The 22,693-nt window shown below is 37.6% G+C and overlaps 1 protein-coding gene across 16 annotated transcripts in view; it reads right to left on the bottom strand.

Annotated features, from left to right (window-relative positions):
• CNTN1 (contactin 1) overlaps positions 1–22,693 on the bottom strand; it is a 417,723-nt gene that overhangs the window by 90,424 nt on the left and 304,606 nt on the right. For all 16 annotated transcript variants that reach the window (XM_004461145.2, XM_004461143.2, XM_058307813.1 and 13 more), the window contains one exon: positions 1,100–1,258. In XM_004461145.2, the coding sequence (XP_004461202.2) occupies positions 1,100–1,258 (159 nt within the window). The remainder of the gene's footprint in view (positions 1–1,099; positions 1,259–22,693) is intronic.

Below are 22,693 nucleotides of genomic sequence, written 5' to 3'. Positions count from 1 at the left end.
AAGTTAAAGCTAAAATGAGAACAAGCTTGGGTTACATTTGGATTAAATTTTTTTTTCAGTTTTTAAAAGAGAGAAACATTTTATTTACCATTTTTGTCTTTTTTCCTCTCTAGTGACAACTAAACAAATAATTCTATGTCTCTTCTTTATGTAACAACAACAACAGCACCAAAAAGAAAAAAGAAAAAACTAAACAAACAGAAATTCTGGAACCTATGAGTTTGTTTAAATACATTGTTGAAAATGAGAAAAAGAAGCAGGTAAGCAGGTTATATTATCTAAAAGGTCCCCTGTCTCTTTTGATGCCATGAAAGAAAATAAACTGATACGTGATATTATAAGCTAGGTATGAGAGACAGCGATAGTAAATAGTTCAGTCAAGGTAAAGTACCAAACTTACACTTGGTTATTTTTTTCTGATTAAATCTTAGAAAATCTTAAAATAAGATAAGAAAAGGTTATAATCCAAAATTTTTAAAAAATCTGCTGTTGAGGAATTTCTACCCCAGTGAGATAACCCTTAGAAACTAAAGAATTGTAGTAGTCATATTTGGATGCTTAGTATAATATTTAAGATCAATGTGGCTTTTTAAAATGCAGAACCATAGAACCTATATATTTGGATAAAATGATTCATAAATAATGCTGTGAATGCCATTTGCCAAAACAAGACATCCCACTGATTTTTTTTCCTCTAATAAACTTGAGTTGGAGTTCAAATAAGAACACCAGGAGACCTCTCTTTTATTTCCCATTATAGATTTAAACAAGCTGCTTCTGCCACTACAGCTTTAAATTGTGTAAATGTTTAAGCTCCATGTTTCTGTTTCTGTTTTTGTTTTTTAATAGGAGGTACCAGGGATAGAACCCAGGACCTCATGCATGGGAAGCAGGTGCTCAACACTGAGCCACATCGGCTCCCCTAAGTTCCATGCATTTTTCCCCCACTACCAAAAGACCAGAAGACTAAAATAAATGTTTTAAGAAAGAAAGCATTTCAGAGTATGCGATGAAATTCTAAAAACATCTAGGTTTTTGTTTTTGACAAGAGACTTCATTTTGAAAAGATGTACGGATGAATCAGACAAGTAAAACTCACCTGTCTTTGCATCTTTCCAGTCGTCTGAAAGGATAGTCTTGGTCTGAATAGTGTATTTAGATATAGGACTATGATTGTCTGAACCACGGCTCCAAGTCAGTGCCGCAGAAGTGGCTCTAACGTCTTCAATTCTCAGACCACCTGGAGGGCCTGGAGGGCCTGAAAGGAAAAGTTAAGTAATGGATCAAGGAGCTTCCCAACTAGCAAAGTAAACGCAGAGGGGAATACACAGAATATCCTTCTTGCAATTAACCTAAGAAGATTTAGACCAGGTAATGTGTTGCCACATTCCCCTTAAATATAAACTACAAGAAGTGATGGTATTACTAATAGTGGTTTTCTCTGAATGATTTTCATCATCTCTCTTTTTAAGGAAGGAGATAAATACTGCCAGTGAAAAATGGCATTATCATTCAGCCCCCTAAAATGCAATTGGCATCACTGAGGTCTAATACCGATTCTAACACAGTGAAATTTCATGAATGCTTGCCAAACGCAGGAATTAGAGGCAGTGTCCCAGTTCAGCCCAGATATGAGAAAAGACAGGCAAAGGTTTCATTCTGCTTCCCCAAAATGTAGCAAGTATTTTCTTATAACCCTAAAGGTTGGGGGTAATTTATTTCAAGTAGTGTGGACATTCCTGGGCATGATTTATGTTCATTTTAAAGAATAAACTTCCTGTTAGTTATAGGTATAAATAATATTAAAAGAAATATTTCTACTTATATGAAATGTAGAAAATAATTGCCAATGCAGAGGTACACCACGAATCCTCTGAAAGCATTCAGTTACACAGCGAAGAATGTTAGAACAGAAAAATTATTACTGAAGAAACTAACATGATGTTAAAATAGGTTTTCTTAGATACTTTACAAATAATTCCAATATTATTCATTTATCCACGAAACTGAGAATGCTGTGCTTGGTGGTAGAGAAGAAAAGATAAATAGCGCAATAAATAGCACAACTTTTGGGCTTCAAATAGCTCTATGTCTTAAAGAGGAGGAAATGAATTAGGAATCAAATAACTAAAAGAGAAATAGTAAATGCCATGGTGCTGGTATACAAGATACTTATACTTTGCATTACAATCTCTTTGGTCTATTTTTAAAAATGAATTTAAAAAGTCCTTTAAGTGGTAAAATGACATCTATGACTTACAATGCTAACAGTTTTTCAGTTAACCCACAGCTCCCAGGATAAATACCAGTTTTCTTGGTCATCAGAAAGGAATTCATCTTCATATTAAAGTATGCATAGTGAGTGCAAAAATTAACCAATAATTTTGGTAAACTTATACCTAACCCTTGACAATTTCTTTACAGTTGGTCCCAAGGAGGAAAAGGTGTGTGTAAATCAATACAAATGGATCACCACTAATAGTAAAAATAACACAAGACAAACCCTGTTAATGGTAGTAAATTTTATTATTTGGAAATATAACATGAATATAATAAAGGTGAATGAACTTTTATACATTTCTTTCTATAATAGAAGAGTTTTTGATGTTAACTTAAAAGAAAAATACACCTCCTAAAATAAGCAAAGTAGACATGTAGAATGCTATGATATACATTCAAAAATGCAGAAAGAACACATTGCATTTCTCATGACTAAAACCACACTGAAATAAATTGTACATTCTTGATCAAAACTGAGAAGTTCATTACTTCTTATAAAGCATTATCCCAAGTCAATCACTGAGTAGAATATTTTAGTATATTTAAATGGAAAATTAGAGATGAAAAATAAAAGAAATAATTTTAAAAAGAAATAAATTGCTACATTGCATTAATTCGGACACTTTTTCTGAGAGAATGGGTATGGGCTTCTGAAAATACTAAAGGGAATTTAGTGGTGAAATTGATTTAGGTTAGTTTTTAATCATTAATGTATAAATCATTTCCCTCATGCTTTTCTCTGAAGTTCTTAGAGTGTCAAATGAATAATATTTCACAAAGTTCACATTAGAGCCACATATCATTACAGCATTTGTTGGGACACTATATGCATAGTAATTTAACTCAGTCGGGCAGTCATGGATGAGCAATATCAGTAGCAAAACACTGCAATTACATGTGTCCCTTTCTGTTCACTGATATATATCTGGCCTATAGTGGACTCTTAATAAATATTTGGTGAATATAGAAATGAAAATATCACCACTGATCTTTACAAAGTTCTATGCACATAATAGTCACCCACAATACAATCTCTTTTCTTCCACTTGCCTTGAAATACTATATAATCAAAAGGAGGTGAAATACAGAGACCAATTGGAAAGGGGTTGGTTGATGTCCCGAAAACTCTGGTGTGCGTCTAGTGCTTGGCAATGGTCCAACTAGTGTGAAGTAGCTTTTCCATCTAGTAATTGACTACAAATATCTCCCAAACAACACTTGAGAGAAAACATACAATTAAAAAGCATGGGCACTCGCACTTCTCAGCATATACTAACCCAAATCAAAAGTATGGATTCAAACATATTTGTAGACCAAGTTTAAAGCAGCATTACATGCAACAGTCAACAAGGAGAAGCAACCCAAGTGTCCATCAAAAGATGAATGGATAAACAAAATCAGTATACACACATAATAGAATATTATTCAGCCATAAAAGGGAATAAAGTTCTGATACATGCTACAATATAAATGAACTTTGAAGATACCATGTTGAGTGAAATAAGCTGGATGCAAAAAGACAAATATTGTATGATCTCACATATACGAAATAACTAGAATAAAAAAATTTCATGGAGACAGTTAGTAGATTACAGGTTACCAGAGGCCAGGGAAGGAAGGTGAGGTGGGAGGAAGTTAATGCTGAATGGGTACAGAGTTTCTTTTTTGAGGGGATGAACAAGTTGGAATAATGGAGGCACAATTTTGTGAAGTAATTGATACCACTGAACTGCACACTTGAAAGTGGTAAAAATGGGAAATTGTGAGTTTTGTATATGTTACTACAAAAAAAGTTAAAAAAAAGAAAGCATGGGTATTAGGGTTAAAATAGATTTGGCTTTAAATTCTGTACTTTGATATTTGGTTGATTTTCCTTGGGCAAGTTTCTTAAATTTTCTCAGGTTTCGCACATGTAATAGGAGTAGCAAAAACTGGCCATGTAGGATTGTTGTGAGCCTCAAAATACCATCTGTAAAGAAGGTAGGAACTAGATCTGGCTCGTGGAACACTCTCAGTAAACTAACTCTACTAAACATTATCGTTCTTATTCCTATAAGAGCTTACTGGGATCTGGATGACCTGGCAGGAGTAATTATTAGTACTTCTTAATAATTGGCAGAGATCCATTGACCTGATTGGACACTTAGCACTCCTGGTCACTTAAAAGAAAGTAGGGATCCCAGAAAGTAAAATGTTTTCTGGCAAATTTTATGTAGGTGAGGAAAATTTGGGAAGGTGAGGGTACTCTAGTGTATAGGGAACAATTGGGATGTGTCAAGAATAGAGGAGTGGTCCAAAGAGTAAAGCTGGGATAACCTGGGAGTTTAAGGCAGGGTCCTCCTGGAGGAGGCTTAGTCCCTTAGAATGCGGGTGCTAATGGCCCTGAGGCAGCACAGGCTGAGGCTGAGGCTCAGTTCATCAACTCGGAATGGAGAGAAAGGTGTTCAGTAGAAAATAAAACAGATATTTTGTCCTCTGCACAAGGGAAAGGCTTTAGGAACTGGCCGCTTTTCTGGTTCTTTTGTCAATGAAAAAAAAATACAGATTTCTGATGCTAAGAGGTTTTTTGGTTGACGTTTGTCTGTTTGTTTTTTAGCTCTCATCACTGTGCAATAATTACTCTCAAGACACCTTTAAGGAAAGAGTTGAAAAGAAGGACCATGTAAGCAAATTGACTGTTACCTACAGCGTACTTCATTAATACTCTACTGATTTCTCTTTTTCCATTGTGTTAGGTGGTCCTCAGGCAGAGAGATGGCTAATAATTCCACAGAGCACCAACATTAAATTGTAATGAAACAGAGAAATTGGTCAGATGGAGAGGACTTTTGGAATTTGACCTGCATTTTCAATGGCCAGAAATATTAGAAGACAAATTATTTGAGTCTCCCAATTTTTTTTCTTTCTTTTGTTTTTTATCATTAAAGATCTGCAGTGTGTGTCAGGTGGGGGGTAGGGATGGATTGGAATGTTTCTCTGGCAAAGCAATAACAAAGCATTTTCATCAATTCTTTTTTCTACTGTTAAATACTTAGGAAGTTGGAAAGGGAAGAAAATTAGGAGGAAGAAAAGATATGGAGGACTGGATAAAACTGTATTTAAAATATGCTTTTTTTTTTTTTGCTTTTATGAATACAATTTTATCTTCACCTCTCTCCTGTCACCATATACCCTGGAGTTTCTGAAGTGCTTTTTATTAATTTCAGATATTGTATCCAGAAGTCTGTGCTCCAATTTTTGTTTCCTGATTCTTCCAAATACTGACAGAATATCAATAAGAGTGGACATACTTGTTAGGCATATATGACTTACTGAATCCCTCTTTTATAAAGCAAACAGTAAAAACATCAATGTTGGTTGTTTGCATCTTTTTTCTTCCTCAAATCAATGTTGTAAACTGCTGCCTTTCTGTAATTCTTCAGGCAAAGGCTTCTACTGTGGACTGTTTTTGCATTTTTATTTGCATTATCTTCTCTTTCATGATTCTTGTCTCCCACCCATTATATTCTTTCTCTCCAGTTTTAAGATTTGCTTTAAATTCAATTTTTCTTTATTTTTTCATCTTAAGATCTGATGTCTAAAATATTTACATCATTGCTTTAAGATTCAAATCTTTTTAAAATCAATCCAGAAAACTATGTATTACTGGATAAACTTTCCTTAGTTAAACCAGAGAGAAGAAAAGAAGGTTGATTGGAAAAAAATTTAGGATAAACATGACGTGAACTGCATTAGATGGGGCAAGTTTCTCTGACACTAAAGAGGTTCAAGTAGAAATTGGAAGACTTCGTTAGGATGTCAAGACTAAATTCAGTATTTTGATAGCAATTTAGCAATTAAATGTGTGTCTCTAAAGTATCTTTTAAACTATTTGATTCTGTTTTCTTGAATAGATTCCTAAAAGTCATCTAGAACAAATCTTAAAGTGTGGAAAGGGGAATCACATATTGTGAAACTAATAATAAAATGTAAAATAACAAGCACTGGATGAGACTGAAATAGAATAAGTGATTGTCCTTTTTCGTGTCAATAATCTTTGACTTGTGCCATTTGACAGTTTCTAGTTACCATCTCTGTTGGTGAGCCAAATTAATTAGGCTCAGTGGATGAGCCATTTGATTCCTTTTCCAAGCTATCATCAGGGACCGAATGCTATGTTATAATTTCTAAATCACTTCCACACCCTGAATTCATAAGCAGAATGGCAAAATTAAAATCGGTAGAGTTGGACCGTTACCACAGACATGCTGGGTAAAGCATCAGGATACCAGCTCAAAGACAGATTTTCCAGGCTAGAGTAAAATGAGGTATTCTCCTAATAGGTAGCCTTCTCCTCCTAGGTAGTTCCATGCACATAATTGATCACAAACACCTAATTCCTCTCTATGAGAATTTAGTCTACAGAAAAATTATTACTACCTTTATAACATTTTTTTCAACCAATATTAAAATGATTAATGACTGTGCCACATTCTAAATGATACTGATTTTCCTTTTGGCCTTTGTTCAACTCAAAATTCAGTGTGCAATAGTAGTACACAACCCTGAATTAATGTCCATTCAGCACTACTGGTAAGGGCGCCACACATAGCATTCACAACTCTGAAAAGGCTGCCCAGAAATTTAATTTTATGCTCTTCAAATACAAGCTTCCAAATGGGAGAAATCCCAAGACCATGAATGAGAGAACTCTATACTCTAATGAAAGATTCATGTATAATTCTGGATGTCAGAACTTGCAGTAAAATTGCCTGTGATTCAGAGAAAAATCAAGATTTATTTTCAGAATAGTGCTGTGTAGAAAGATTAAATGAGGACAAAGGCTGAAGAATGACTTTATAAAGCATTTTAAACACATGTAGTGTTATTATACAAAGCAATGTTCAACTTTTCTTCACTCCAAACCAGGATGAGAAGAGATTTAAGGATACAACTCCATGTTTCCTCCTCAGTTGTTTATTCTGAACTAATATTATCTTCCCAGCCATATTGTTGGCTTCCTAAAATCAAGTTCCTAAAATGTGTGTGTGCAAGCCAGCACATATTTGCATGTTCCCCATACAGATTTTGGTCTTGAGTTCAGTGTACACAGCCGAATAATTGATCGAGATGTATAAATTAAGGTGGATTCACTGTGTGACATTTAATTAACTATCCTTTTCTGAGATTGCTAATTGAGAATTCTCCATGCACCTGTGGGGGATAATGGTCTCTCAAGGTCCCTGGTAGTGCTATGATTCAACATGATAGGTTCTTCAAAGTCTGTCAAAGGAGTCTACAAATAATTACTGAGACTTGCTCTGTTACTTTTTACCTAACGAAGGTCTGTGGAAAATGCGAACTTAGAATTTGAACCTAAGCCATTTGCCCTGAGCCCAAGACTTTAAGCTAAAAACATTCACCTAACAACAGCATTACCAGGATCAAATTCAAGACTGGTGTTAACTGCTTTCTAATTAAGTGGAACATGAATTACTTGGACACAAATATATATTTTAGGAAGAAAGACAAAAATGTAATATATTGATCACAGCTTTGCAAATCTTTGCTCTATTAACTCAGTTAAGTGGAGATAAATATATCACCTATCTATAAATTCATATTCAGTATATCCTAAGTCTTTTTTTGACTACCATAAAGGTATGTGTTAACCTTTCCTGGCTTTTACTAATCTTTCCTAATGTTCTAGGAAAAAGAAGACATAAGTAAGTATGACATACATACGTGAGTTTTTACTCAGTTCTCATTCATATTTTGAAGTAGTTGGAAGGAAAAATTAACAGAAATACAATTATTGATTAATTCCATCATTTTTTCCCTTTAGAGATGTAGCAACATTCAGTGGAAAAGAGCTTGGACATTTGAGGAAAGATAGCAGAGCAAAAAGTACCTTCTAAATACTCACACATTATAGGCTCGCCAAATTTCCTCAGTCAATAACTGAGATTCATTTTCTGGCAAGTCAATGGGGTAGCATAATTAAAATTGGTACCCTCCAGGACTAAACAGGACATACAGTAGCTGTGATGATAACCCAGACATAGCTTGAGTCAGGGCTGTTCTTTGACAGTAGCCCTAACGTGCTCTCTCCATCTTAAACACCCACTGGCTTTCCAAACTTTTCCAATCGTTAGACCACAAAACGATTGGACCTTTTGGGATTCCCCTCCACATAACTCACATTTAATATAAAGCTTGAGGAGGCTTCAGAAATGGTAGAAGCAGGAAAGAAATCCCGGGGCCATTCTCTTTCCTACAGGTAATCCCCCAGTAAGTAATTGAAAGCAAAATAACACACTACATGAAACTATCCTATGGTTCACTGCTTAGTTTCTACTAAAATAGCAAATATTAAAGAAAAGCATAAAGTGCAAAATGCAAAACTTCTCAGAACAAATTATCCTCTGCCTTTAAATAACATAACCTTAAAATGGACATGGCTGAGAAAGAACATCTATTATAATAGGTGAAGTGGCTTCTTCTTTACCAAAACAGAAGACATTTAAAGTACCTTTAATATTGCCTGCCTATTCTTGTTCTGAAAATTAGTTGAAACAATGACTCTATTATAAAGGTGCAAAAACACAAGTCATTGTTGTGTGATCCTGATGATGTTTAAGCTACACTAAGATGAAAATGAATGTTACATAGATCTACCATTTAGGAGGAGCATGATTTTTTTAAAACCTCTGATATTGATAAAAGTGAAGTTAGATCCCAGTTTGAAATGAGAATGAATCTAAAGGGAGACAAATGAATCTGTATAATTCCCCTATTGATATCATTATAGTTTATTTAACCAAGAATGTTATCCCTTTCCTGGCACGAGTTGCACGTGTCATGTGGTTTCCTTTCTAATTTGTATTCTTTCTTTCCAAAACTAAACACCCCTCTGGTTTTGGGGTATAATTTTAGTTATGGACAATGTAAGAAGATGCCCACAGTGATGATTCATGCTCATGTTTCCACGGGGATGTTTAGAGAAACATGAAGACCCTCCAATTAATTTTAAATATCTTATTAAAATGGCAATTGATCTGGCTTTTTAGTCTAAACTCTTAGCTAGTTCTTTCTGTGAGAATAATTGAGACTTTAGAAAACATGAAAGACATAAGTAACATCTTGAGCCAGGGGCATTTACTCCTTAAAATGACTAATAAACTACTTTAAAAAACTAAATGACACATAGTGATTTAAAAATGAAGCCCATATTTCTCAAAGCTTTACTGAAAGTTATTCCATCCACATATAGTGTTGGTAGAGTTACTAAATAAGTAGTCCATATAATATGCTGTGCCTAAATATGAACCTAAGGAGAAAAAAAAGTATTTCTTGTGAAGAAATAACAAGAATTTTAAGCATGTCTCTTTGACCAAAGGGGGAAAGGGAAAAATCTTTCAAACAATGAAATTTAAATAGTTCCAGAATGAATTATATACACTTCAATTTTAATTTCCCGCTTCTGACCAAGTCCTTCCCATATAAACCTCAACCTTCCTCTAAAAAAATTAGATATAAGCAGACTGATGGTAAGCATTATTAAAATTAAATGTGTATGCATGCTGGTAAACAAGTCATCTTCACTTAAATCTGGTGACTGAAATGACAATTTCTTCCCCATGCTGTTCCATTTTCAATTCCCACTCCCAGGAATTATTCCCAAATCCCTACAGAGCCATGGGCAGTCTTCAGTTGTTTACTGCTGCTTTTCATATTTTCTTGCCAAAGAATGTGTCTGGCACTAGGATACAAAAGATTGCTAGACTAATACTCCTCTTAGCTTATGTCCTAATTAAAAGGACCATTGAATTTGATAACAGCTAGTCCATTACTTGCTTGGATAAATTACACAGCCCATTCATTGGCAATACCCCTATATTAAAATTCATCAACTCTCCATATTTTTTCCAGATAATGGACTAATGTGTGAGATATTTCATTTCAAAGAAAAACAGGACATGGAACCAGGAAACTTTCACTTGGCCATACTGTTATACGTTAGGTTAGTTCAGCAGGTGTTTTTCAGGTATTAGTGAAGCTGTGTAATTATACTTTTACGTAGCTCTCCGCTCAAAGTATGTTTAGAAGTTTCAAAGGGATAATCCTCTAAGAACTAGGTTGGGGTTAAAAAAAAAAAAACTGCAGAAGCTACAGGAATGAGTTCATTAGTAAAATCTAGTGTAATATGTTAAAAAAAAAAAAAAAAGGCTTTCACACAAATGGTGTCAGCGATCACCAGTTTGGAGGCTTGCACAGGCGGGGAGAAAGGGCTCCACCATGTTTTTCTCTCCATCTTTTCTGTTTTTACCTGCAAGAGGAAAGACCAAGGCTGAAGGGAGAGTGTGGATACCCAGTGAGGGACAGGAAGCCATGTGCTCAGGGGATTTGCCATGATTCATGTGGAGTAAATTGTAACAGTGAACAAAGGAAAATAATCTCCCAGATCCTGGAGTTGAGGTCCAAAAGAGAGAAGACCAAAGAAACAAGCATGGGCCCCATCGCCACTTTCTCTCTCATAAACAGTGACTTGCTTCTAATAAACGAGAGTTGTAGCTAGACTGTCCTTCCTGAAAGAACAAAAGCAAAAACGAAACTCCGGCACTTGGTGATTTCATTCCACATTGTGCACATCTATCGACCAAAACATACGCTTGTGACCTGAAGACTTCTAACTGGGAAAAAGTAGTAAGGACAATTTAAGTAATAATTCTAAAGTTTGATTGGGAGTTGGGGCTGGATGAAATGGGAGCATGTGTAATGAATAATATGTTGTTTATGTATATAAGTATCTATGTATATGTATGCATAAATAGTGAGCAAAGGGAAAGGATGTAAAGGAAAAGTATAAAAAGATGACATGGGCAATGTTGAACTGTCACTACTATTATTCCTTCATAAATATGGAATCCGAAGCATAGATTGATTAGCTGATCACCCTAGGACCCCAGGATATTAAGTAGGTAAAGCAGACTTCTCACCACGTTTGCCTAACGCCAAAGCCATTATCATTTCCATCACACCATGTAGAGTTTTAAAATAAAAATGCATGCATATATTAATAAGCTATATTATTATAGAAAACCATACAATTAACTGGATGATCATCTACCTCATTCACCTATCCACAGCTAAGGCGAGTTTGGTTATTAGACTTGGCCACTTTGTCACTACTGTCCTCTAATGATAGTTATTTAGATAGGAGGAATAGTAACAAGGAAAATGTGCCTCTGCTGACTGCTCGTCGCAATAAATGATAACAAAAGTCACAAAAAATCCATTCATCACATTCTGCATATAAAATTTCTATGTCCTATCAAATAGAACTGAAACTGCCAATTTTAGAAAGACTCCTGGTTTTTCGTTTCCTTTTAAGTCAAGTTTTGGTGGCTTTTGCTGCCCTACTGGAGTTTGCTTATTCAAAATCTGAGGCTTTAAGTTTGGAGCGAGGAGCTGCTGACAGTCACCCAAAGAACCTTCCTAAAATCCTTCCTCAGTGGAGTCCCACCTACTAAATTAGTCACCAGAGTTACCTGCCTGCGCAGAAAGATCACAGGTCCTCCAAGGTGCTTAACCTCTGCACATCAGAATGCTCTGACATTAGAGTTTGCACTCTGTCCCATGCAGTTTTGTAGGTTATGACAAAATATGTGATGGCCTGTATTTGTCACTGCAATGTCATGTATTTGGGGCAATGGCCTAAAAATGCCCCCATATTACATCTATGTTTCCCTCTCCCTTCCCCCAGGACCTCCCATGACCACTGCCTCCACATCAATGATACAAGTTCTTCCACTGCTAGAATCACAATAAGTCTATAGCAGGAGAACAGTAAGTCTACTCTAGGCCGTCATTCATTCCCCAATCACTCCAAGAACTGCCAGCAAAGGACACGAGTCTTCCTACGTTTGTCAGGATTCATTTCAATAGAAAACACTTGTATCCTACTAGTCTTTCAAGACCAGAATAAGCCATTAGAGGCAATCCTCAAGATTCTCATGCTATGGTAATCCTGGCTTTTTTGGTCCCCACAGGTTTGGAATTGGAGGTAGAAGCCAAGACTCTGCTGGTTTCTGACTTTTTTCCTGGGTATTCCTCTGAAGATTGCAAGGGCAGTCGGTGGAACGGACTTGAGGTGATGGGAACCGTTCTCTGGTCTACAAAGATTTTGTAACTCCTTAGAAAATTTATAATCTCCCTTTTCATAGCCAGAAATCTAGTGTAGTTGAAATCTATAGGAGTGAACCTCTGAGGGCCAAAAATATTGTGATATATTTGGGAACAATTCTTAAGCTGATAATACAGTTTTGTGAATTGATTGCACTGATACCATCAAAACCTGGGCCTCATGGTGTATCTGTCCATTGGTAAGTATTTTCTCTCCCTCCAATATCTGTAGACAGAGGCACACATGTAGCAGATGTCTGATTTTTGGTTTTAGTGTTCCACATGGAAACTACCTTAATTTTACACGTGTTTCCTCATTGTAAATAAGACACTCTTCCCATCTGGAGCTTTTTTGAGTGTATGTGTTTTATTGATTAACCTTGGTTGACATTTTAATCCTGTATTATTTCTTCTACTTTGTTTTGTGTAAAAGGGGGAAATTTTTAAAAGTTAGAATCTCAAAAAAAAAAAAAAAAAGAAAAAGAAAAGAATGTGTGGACATATTCCCATCCACAAGACACAAGAGCCCACTGTTCTTGGAGAAACCCTCAGGAATGTGTGGAAGGAGTCAAGTGCTGGCTTTTTTTTTTTTTTTTTAAGGTTACTTAGATTATACAAAACATCACACAAAAATTATAAGGGATTCTGATAGGCTCCACTCCCCACAGCTCCCACCTTTCCCCACATTAATAACTTCATTCATTAGTGTGGTACTATAGCAGTTTGATATGGTTATGAATTCCAAAAATAGATACTGGATTATGGTTGTAATCCGGTCTGTACCTGGGTGTGATTGAGTTATGATTAGGGCTTTGATTGGGCCACGTCATTAGGGCGTGGAGTCCCCATCCCTTGGTGGGTGGGGGCTCACAGATAAAAGATGTGGCAAAGGACAGAGCTGAGGGCTTTTGATGTTGGAGTTTGATGCTGATGCCTCAAACTGGAGCCCTAGGAAGTAAGCTCATTGAGGAAAGAGAAGCCAGTTCCAGGAAGAGAGGAATGCTGAGCCCAGAAAGAAGCAAGCCCTGAGAAGAGAGGAACCCTGAACCCAGAGAGAAGCAAGATCCTGGAAGGGAGGAGCCCAGGAAGCCTGAACCCTCGCAGACGTCGGCAGCCATCTTGCTCCAACACGTGGAAATAGTCTTTGGTGAGGGAAGTAACTTATGATTTCTGGTCTGGTATCTGTAAGCTCCTACTCCAAATAAATATCCCTTATGAAAACCAACCAATTTCTGGTATTTTGCATCAGCATCCCTTTGGCTGACTAATACAGATACATTCATGGCAAGTGATGAACACATTTTGGGGCATTGCCATACAGCATGGATTATAGTTTACACCGTAGTTTACACTCTCTCCCACACAATTCTGTAGGTTATGGCAGGATATATAATGGCCTGTATCTGTCATTGCACTGTCATTCAGGACAATTCCAAGTCCTGAAAATGCCCCCATATTACACCTCTTTTTTCTTCTCCCTGACTTCAGCACCTCCAGGGCCCACTGCCTCCCCATCAGCGATATAATTTCTTCCGTTGCTAGAATCACAGTAAGTCTATAGTAGAATACCAGTAAGTCCACTCTAGTCCATCGTTCACTCCCCAAACCTGAGGACTCTGGGATGGTGATGCCCCCTCCACCTCTGATTGAGAGGGGGCCTCCATCCCACAAGGCTGATGGATGGAACTCTCTCGCTTGCAGTTTTGAGAGCCACCAAGACATAAGGCAGCAAAGCAACATGCTCTTCAGTGTGTCAGACCTAGATGATTGGCACTCACATGAGCAGAGCATACACGCTGGTGTGTCACGAGTAATTTGCTACTGATAATATTGCTCATACAGAAGCTTGAGTATCCTTTTTTTTTCGGAAAATAGAGTGGATACGTGGCTCTCACCACAAGATGCTCATTCTCATTCATTCGCATCTCAATACACGTTCAAGAAAGTGGTTAGCATTCTAGGAGCGCCCAAGGAGATGCTCAGGGCCTGCAGCCTACTTTCTCACCTCTCCCAGGGTCCGCAGAGAGTGATCATTACTGAGGACCAGCGTTTGGCAATGAGAAATTAAAATCGTGTTTTACTTTTTATAAAAAAAGAAATGTTTTGGATTCATGTCAGAATCTGCATTCACTTATAAGAGCCTATAATGCAATTAAACATCATTATGGAAAAGTGTTGTGGCAGAGTAAAGATTGAGAATGACTCCCAGCTTTTCTAATTTAATGCGATGTCTTATATCCGATTTGGATAGCACAGGGGTGTTCTACTGTCACATAAACACAGGATGCTACAGTGACTTTCAAGGAGGAAGGAGAGGAGTGAGCAATGAAACAGCTGGGCTAGTAAGATGCCTAGCAAGACTCTACAGAGTCAGAGGTAAAACTCTTTCTAACGTTTCTTCCTTGCTCTTTGAATAAGTATGTCTCATTTAAACTCACTAGTGATGTTGGGAGTTAGAAGAACTACATGGAAGTTAAGCTGAAAGGGTTAAACCCCTTCCCTGTTAACTTCTTAATCTGGCCCAGAGGAGTAAGTCTTTATAAAATTTCTTCTCTTCTCTCTAGGTTTACGTGCAAAAAGTTTTGTGACCTAATCAAAGTCCCAGAGCTTGGGGTGAGGGTAGAGGTGCTAGGGAGGTGGGGGTGGTGGAAAGCCATCTGAAAAAAAGGCAGGGGCAGGAGAGAACAGCACATTCCTGAGTCTTGAAATGGCAGATCCCACAAAATTTGTACATAATAAAATTGTCCTGGCTTAAAAGTGATTTTACATCACTAAGTGTTTTCTTGGTTATTTTTTCCATCAAAAAGCTATTTATCTTCTTTTGTTTAATGAAATGAACTGAAGTAAAAAGTTATTATGAAGTTCTAGTTTCAAATAACAAAAAGTGTACTCTATTCTCTATCATAACTTGTAGTTATCAAAATCTCAGAGTGTTTTGAGAGGATGATCTAATCATATGATAAAGTAAACCAAGCACAAAGAGTGATGCAAAAGTATAATACCAAGGAAAATGTTATGGTCTTATTTCTTTATCTGGGGAGGTTAAACATCAAGAAGTAGCCTGTAAAGTAAGTTGATACAGTGAATTTTGAGCACTGATATCAGGCTGGGTTCTGGCTTTATAATGTGATAGCTGAGGAACATTTTGCAAGTCACAATCTTCTTACTTTTTAAATCTTCCTTTGTCTGTGAAATGTGATTAATAGTCCTTGTCCTACCACCTCACAGGATTTCTGCTAGGGTGCCATGGTAAAATGTCTAAGTTAAGACATTTTGATTGAACTATTTTTAACTGTATGCCTTATAAGCCTTGAAAAAAGAGAAAACACAAACCACATTCAAATGAACTAATTTTAGGCCACTGAGTCTATTGTAAAATCAGGCTTTAAAACCATTCACCTTAATTTATTTCTTATCTGTTTTTGCTAGTGTAATTGTAACTGGATGAATTGGACTGATGAAAAATATATTTTATATTACTATAGCTTCCTCTTTGTTATTAGGCCAGCCATAAATAAAAAGGGTTATTTTAATTTTTACCACATGGATCATTTTATTTCACAGAATAGATCAGAATTAATATTTTGTTATACTGTATTATAACAAGGAGCTGAGCGTTATAGCTGATGTCAGATTGCCTGGATTCAAGTCTTGCTCTTCTAGATAGTAGCTATATGACCCAAATAGTTTCTCTGGGACTCGATTTCTTCATGTGTAAAATGGGTATAATAATAGTACCCACTTTTTGAAATAGTACCAGCAAATATGAAATAATTAATAAATGCTATAAATCCTCTATGTAATATAGCATGACATATGATATGTAAAATGCATTTATTATAGTATATATTATGTAACAGTTTATTACATTTTCTATTTTGCATTAAATTATATAATTACATATCTTTATGTTTAATTTTATATTCATAATATAAATATTTTACAGCATAAATATTGGAATCACAAAAATAAAATATTTTGCCAACATAAATAAAAATTACTATTGAAATATGGAGTAAATGCCATTTATTCATACTCATAAAAACTTTTGGATATCGCTGGTGATCTGTATTGCTCTACTATTACTTTCTATTTGATTTGACATAATTGGCATAACTGTCAACTTAATTTGGGATAACTGACTAGCAAATATACACTGATGAATAAAATCTATATGGAGCACAGACATGGAGCATCTAAAAGCATGGTATGGCTATTGAATTCTGTAAAGGAATGCTTCCTATTTTTTTCTTAGGAGGTACAGGGGAATGAAACCAGGGCTGCGGAGGGGTGAAGCAGGGGCTCAACTACTGAGTTACACTTGCTCCCCTGGTATTGAAGTTTTTTAAGGGAGCCATGGATACAGGCTGGCATGCCGCAAAGATGACATTCTACAGTTGCCAAGAGCTGACCAGCTCGAAACCTAAGGCCAAAGGGAGCCTGTAGCAATTAACTGATAGAGAGGGGAGGAAAAACCCTCCCAGGGAATTCTCTCACAGTCCTCTAGTGAGGAAAAAAAGTCATCTAAATTTATATCAGCGCATGACACGCAGTGTCCTCTACCAGCTGCTGACCCTCACACCTTTATCAGCTGGACTTCTCTGAATTTTTTACATGAAGTGTTAAACTGGTACTTTCAAGGTCCATTATTTGTTTTTGTTTTTGTTTTTAAACACTTTTTATTTGTTAAATAATTTCAAACTTACCAGACTGTTGCAAAAACAATACAATCCCCCCCCACACACACACACAGAGAACGCCAACATACCCCCACCTAGACCACCCACCCACTTTTGGCATTTTCCCACCTTTGCTGTAGCAGACTCCTCTTTACAGCAACATTTATCTAGAATTCTCTTCTAGCTAAAATTTTTTTATTTAATTTTTAAAAATTTTTTGTATTTATTATTTTTAGTGTTACATTCAAAAAATATGAGGCCCCCATAGACCCCCCACCCCCCTCACCCCTCTCCTCCCATTCAGAGTGAATGATCTATTTTGTTGATATATTTGAAAATTCCCTTGCATGTTCCCTTACATACATCACTGATGTGCTTTAAATAGTCCAGCAGCAATTGGGAAAGTTATTATTTTTACCAGCATGAAAAAAAAATAGAACTGCTGAGTTCTTAGTTTGAAACAATGATGCTATTTTCTAAACCCTATATTTAACCAGATATGCGTTTGACTTAATATTTCATCCTTAGCCTGTAACTGTTATGGCGAATGGGCCCTTGAGAACATTCCTTTGCCTTCAGTGTGTGGGTTCTCGGTGGAAGGGGGACTACTTCGTTTCTGGACAGGCTTTGCTATTAACAGACGTCTTGCTTCGGTGAAGTGCCGGTGGGGTCAGGATGAAGCAGGACGGAGCCCGTTGCTCAGGGCCCCAGCCAGTGCGGGCGGCAGGGCCACTTGCCCGTCTCCCATCTGGAATCTTAAGCTCTCTCTCTGTGGCAAGACTTCCTTGGCCAAAGCAAGTGGCCATTATCCAAATATCTGAGGTAAATGTGTGTTTTCCTGCCCCAGATACTTGAAGAACTACCTCAACTATGCTCTTTGACTTGACTGTGAGACTCTGGGCACATCTTTCTGTGCAGACACACATACGTGTGTGTTTGTGCTTATCTGCCTGCACGACTTGGCACGCATGTTACATGAAACTTGGTGAGTTTCATGGTGATAACGTAGATTCATTTAAAATTCATTTTGAATTAATTTGGGATGTGATGCCTTGATCATCTGAAGGTAAATCCACATTTACTTGGGGATATAAATTCCTGAATACCTTGTGAAAATGTATGCCAGAAGCCTCAGAAATCTAAAAGCTGATTTAGCATCAAGAGCTTCATGACCTTTTGGTGTGACTGCAGACTCTCGGTCTTTTATTTCCACAAATATCCAAGGTCCCAGAGTTTGCATGCAAATAGACTCCTAAATAATGCACAAGTTAGTAATGTAACATTTCTTTAATGAATTTTTTGGGTTTATCTTTTCCCACGGTGTTTTTAAAATCAAATTAATTTTTATTGGCATATGCCAGATGATAGGAAGGGAAAGGGGAAAAAGCAGAAACTAAAATCAATAACTTTGGCTACATGGCAGCCTCAATTTTAGAAAATAATTGGTAATCTTTCTGACATAGTGAATTTTAGATATTTACTAGAGATTTTATTTATTCATTCTTTTGGAAGAAGCCTAGTACTATGAGAAAACTGGACTGGTGCCCCAAGATGCTTATTTTGCCACTAAGTAATTGCCTAATAAAGGGTAAGTTCCTTAATCTTGGAGGCCAAGTTTGTAAAATGAAGAGATGGGAATAGTCTAGATAACCTCTAGGGGATTGATTCTAGGTCTAAAATTTTATATTCAAATTTGAACAATATTGCAGAGATTACATATAGTTACTGTGAAGAAGCGGGAAGGAGAAATGGATAATTAACACATGATTTGCCAGTAAGAAGGTCGTCAGAACGCTCTCATCTTAGACAAAAAATGGTCATCTAGTCTGTATTTCCTAAAGAAAGAGTCCTGCAGTTGTTGAGCATTATTTATGAATTCCAAAAGTAGATACTGGACTATGTTTATGAAACGGTCTGTTCCTCTAGTATATTAGATTGTATTGGACTCAGAGGTTTCACTCTGACTTGATTAAGTTATGATCTAGACTTTGATTAGGCCAGGTGAATAGGATGTTGAGTCCCACTCACAGAGAAAACCAAGCAGCAGAGGTGTCAGTGGGAGTTTTTAAGCTGAAGCCTGGGAAGTAAGCTCACAGAGGAGCAGACACACGAGGAAAGAGAGAGCTCCACGAGACAGGCAGAGGCCCGGGAAAGAGCTGGAGCAGTTAGCCTGACAGCCTACAGCTGGCCTTGTGGAGAGAACCAGCCCAGGAGAGAGACGAGAGCTGTCCCAGCCTGCGGCTGAGATGGGAAGAAGCTGGGACCACAGAGCCTGAAGAGGACGAGGAAGGCTGAGCCCTGGCAGACATCGCCCGCCATCACGCATCCCCACGTGGCAACAGACTCTGGGTAAGAAAGTGCCTTACGGTACCTCAACTTGGACTCTTTAGGGCCTTGCGACTGTAAGCTTCTACCCTAAAAGCCAACTGGTTTCTGGTATTTTGCATCAGCACCCCTTTGGCTGACCAATAGAAATACTAATATTTTTAAAATTTTTCTTCTGAGCGAGCGTTTTATCATGTCCTTCTGATAAGGACCAGCATATCTGTGAACTAACCCTGCACCTGGAGCCCAGAGCCCGTGGGCAGGTCCCAGACAAGTGTGGCCCCAGCTGCTCGCCCTCCTCCCCCACCACCCTCTGGACAAGGGCGGCCGGCATCCCCGTGATAGCCGAACCCCAGACACTGTGGCCTCGCTGCCTCTTCCAGACCGGAAAGGCATTTCCTGAACACGGGTCTCCGCAGGCTGCGGCCGGTGACCCCAGGGAGCGCTGCGCCAACGCTGGAGTCATACCTGCTGCGGCTCACCCCATGCCCGGAACCTGGGGGCATCCCCTGGCACATGGCAGAGCCCACAGCCCTCTGGCCAGCCCTGGCCAGGCTGGCCCAGCTCTCTATCCCGGCAGCCTGCCTTGGCCTCTGTGAGTCAGAGCCACAGGCTCCCACTGATGGCTGTGGCCAAGGCTTCCCCCACCTGATCATAGCAGCAGCTGGCCTGAAGGGGTGCTGGGCATTGAAAATAATTTTGCTTGGGTGGTGAAGAGAGGCATGCCTGGCTATGAAGGCTGGTAATGTAAAACAGCTGGGAGTAATACAAACTATTTAAGAGCATTTTCTCAGGAAAGACCATTAGCCAGCCATCATGATAAAATTAAATACAGCAATATCATTCAGACAAAAGAAGTATATCGAGGGAAGTGGACTTGGCCCAGTGGTTAGCACATCCACCTACCACATGGTAGGTCCACGGTTCAAACCCTGGGGCTCCTTGACCCGCGTGGAGCTGGCCCATGTGCAGTGCTGATGCACGCAAGGAGTGCCCTGCCACGCAGGGGTGTCCCCCACATAGAGGAGCCCCACGCACAAGGAGTGCGCCCAGTAAGGAGAGCCGCCCAGCGGGAAAGAAAGTGCAGCCTGCCCAGGAATGGTGCCGCACACAAGGAGAGCTGACACAGCAAGATGACGCAACAAAAAGAAACAGATTCCCGTGCCACTGACAACAACAGAAGTGGACAAAGAACATGGAACAAATGGACACAGAGAACAGACAACTGGGGTGGGGTGAGGTGGGGTGAGGTGGGGTGAGGTGGGGTGGGGGGGGAAGGGAGAGAAATAAATAAATCTTAAAAAAAAAAAAGTATATTGACAGCTTTTAACAGCTACCAGGTTATTTGTTTGGCTAAGTTACCTTAACTCATCCAAAGAGGGTTTAAAAGTGATTTAGTCATCAACCAAAAATTGACCTCTTGAAGAAAGAATCTGGTAACCATGTCATTAAGCCTTATAATAAAGGCTGGAGTAGATAATATAAATAAAGATGACTAACCTATATATTTACATTCTGCAGTGGTGTATCTTCACCTTATAAATAAAAGGGAAAGCTGCATCCTCATGTGCACGCGCACACACACACACGATGCTCACCTCTAAAGAGAAATTCAGACAAGACAACATAAATTTAATCTACAGGTGAACAATAGAAACAATTTAAAGTTGTTCTGGAGGAGATGGTTTATACCAATTTTTGCATTATCTGTTTTAATTTCAGCTATTATTTTTCCAAAAAATTTTCAAATTCCATGTTAGGACTGAGAATCAGATCTAAAGAAACATTTCAGACGAAGTCTTCTTTCTTTTTTAAATCTAGGCCATGAGTTAAGACATGGTGTTTAATATTTAAGCATTTAAGATTTTAAAAAGACCTGAAAATTGTAATCATGATTGCATTTTCTTTTTCAGCAATTTTAGAATTGAACTTATTCCCTTCAGGCAGGTATCAGAAAGGTCTTACAGCTGGTAACCTTGCCAAGGATATTTTTAATATAGCAGAAATGCCAAGGAAAGTGGTGAAACTCATGCAAATCAAACCTAATTTCTTGCTTTTGTGGCCTACTTTTATGGTCCATTTTTGAACGTTGTCCAAAAGTACACTCATGAAAGAGAATTTAGATTTGGCAAGCTGCATATATGTTCCCACAAGTGCTTCTGAAGGAATTCTGAAAAAACCCTTCCCTCTGCATGATACTCTTTTAGCTAAAGAACTTTAAATCTTCCAGAAATGTCTTCTGCTAAAGAACAATAATTCAGGACTGTCCATGGGCATCAAATACTTACTTGATAAAACAACCTAAAGTCTAGTTTTAATGGATCAATGAAGTAAAAATTTTATTAAAAAGTGGAAATTTGTATTAATCATCTCAACATGGACTTTTAAGTTAGAAGTCTAAAATATTTGAAGCATAATAGCTGGTTCTTTTATGTAAATTGAGAATATATCTAAACTATGGGGCCTCTTAAATATTAAGTATATTTATAGTGACTAACATTCTAAATCCCTTGGTTTAAAAGATTCATTTTGAAATTACCTCTTTGACTGATACAATATTATTTTCAAATGATGTCAATGTGGTTTTTCTTGATAGCGAGATAAATCTGTTTTGCTAAAATCTTAAAACTACATTAAATGCCTCAATACTGAGGATGACATTTCAAGCCCTTGTAAAATTATCTAATGCAATTATTTTCCTTGGAAATGTTATTACTGTATTAGTGTTCTAACTGGGGAATTTGTTTTTCTTATTTTTTTATTCTCTCTTTTTTATTTACTACTAATTGTTGAGTGATTCTGTGCTTACATATGAGATTTTTGAGACGAACTCTGACTGCTTAACTTCAACTATATTAACGTGAGGAGGGGTGAGGGAAAGAATGGCGTTAATGCTTCTCTCTCCACCTGTTCTGCCTTCCTCCATTCCCGTGTCACTTTGGCCTTTATGGCAGACCTCCCTTAGGAGGCTACTAGCAAAACATTGATGTCAGTCTGTCAATTACCTGCTGATTAACTTCTATTGGGTTTATAACGGGCAAACTGGAAGAAAGGATGCCATTCCTGTCTTTTTAGGGCACATCTCTAAATTAATTTATCCCCAAAATATATTTTATCATCAAAATGTAATATGACCTTCAGAACCATTTTCCATAGATCCCCTAGAGCAAAATTTCCTAGGACAGTTAGAGAATACATCATTATTACCTTGGGGACTGGTTAAAAATTGCTTCGTCAATCCTGGC

The sequence above is a fragment of the Dasypus novemcinctus genome, chromosome 12 (assembly GCF_030445035.2).
Source record: "Dasypus novemcinctus isolate mDasNov1 chromosome 12, mDasNov1.1.hap2, whole genome shotgun sequence".
Lineage (NCBI taxonomy): Eukaryota > Metazoa > Chordata > Mammalia > Cingulata > Dasypodidae > Dasypus > Dasypus novemcinctus.
The sequence above is the reverse complement of the archived record's forward strand: the minus strand, read 5'-3'. Positions and strand labels throughout refer to the sequence as shown.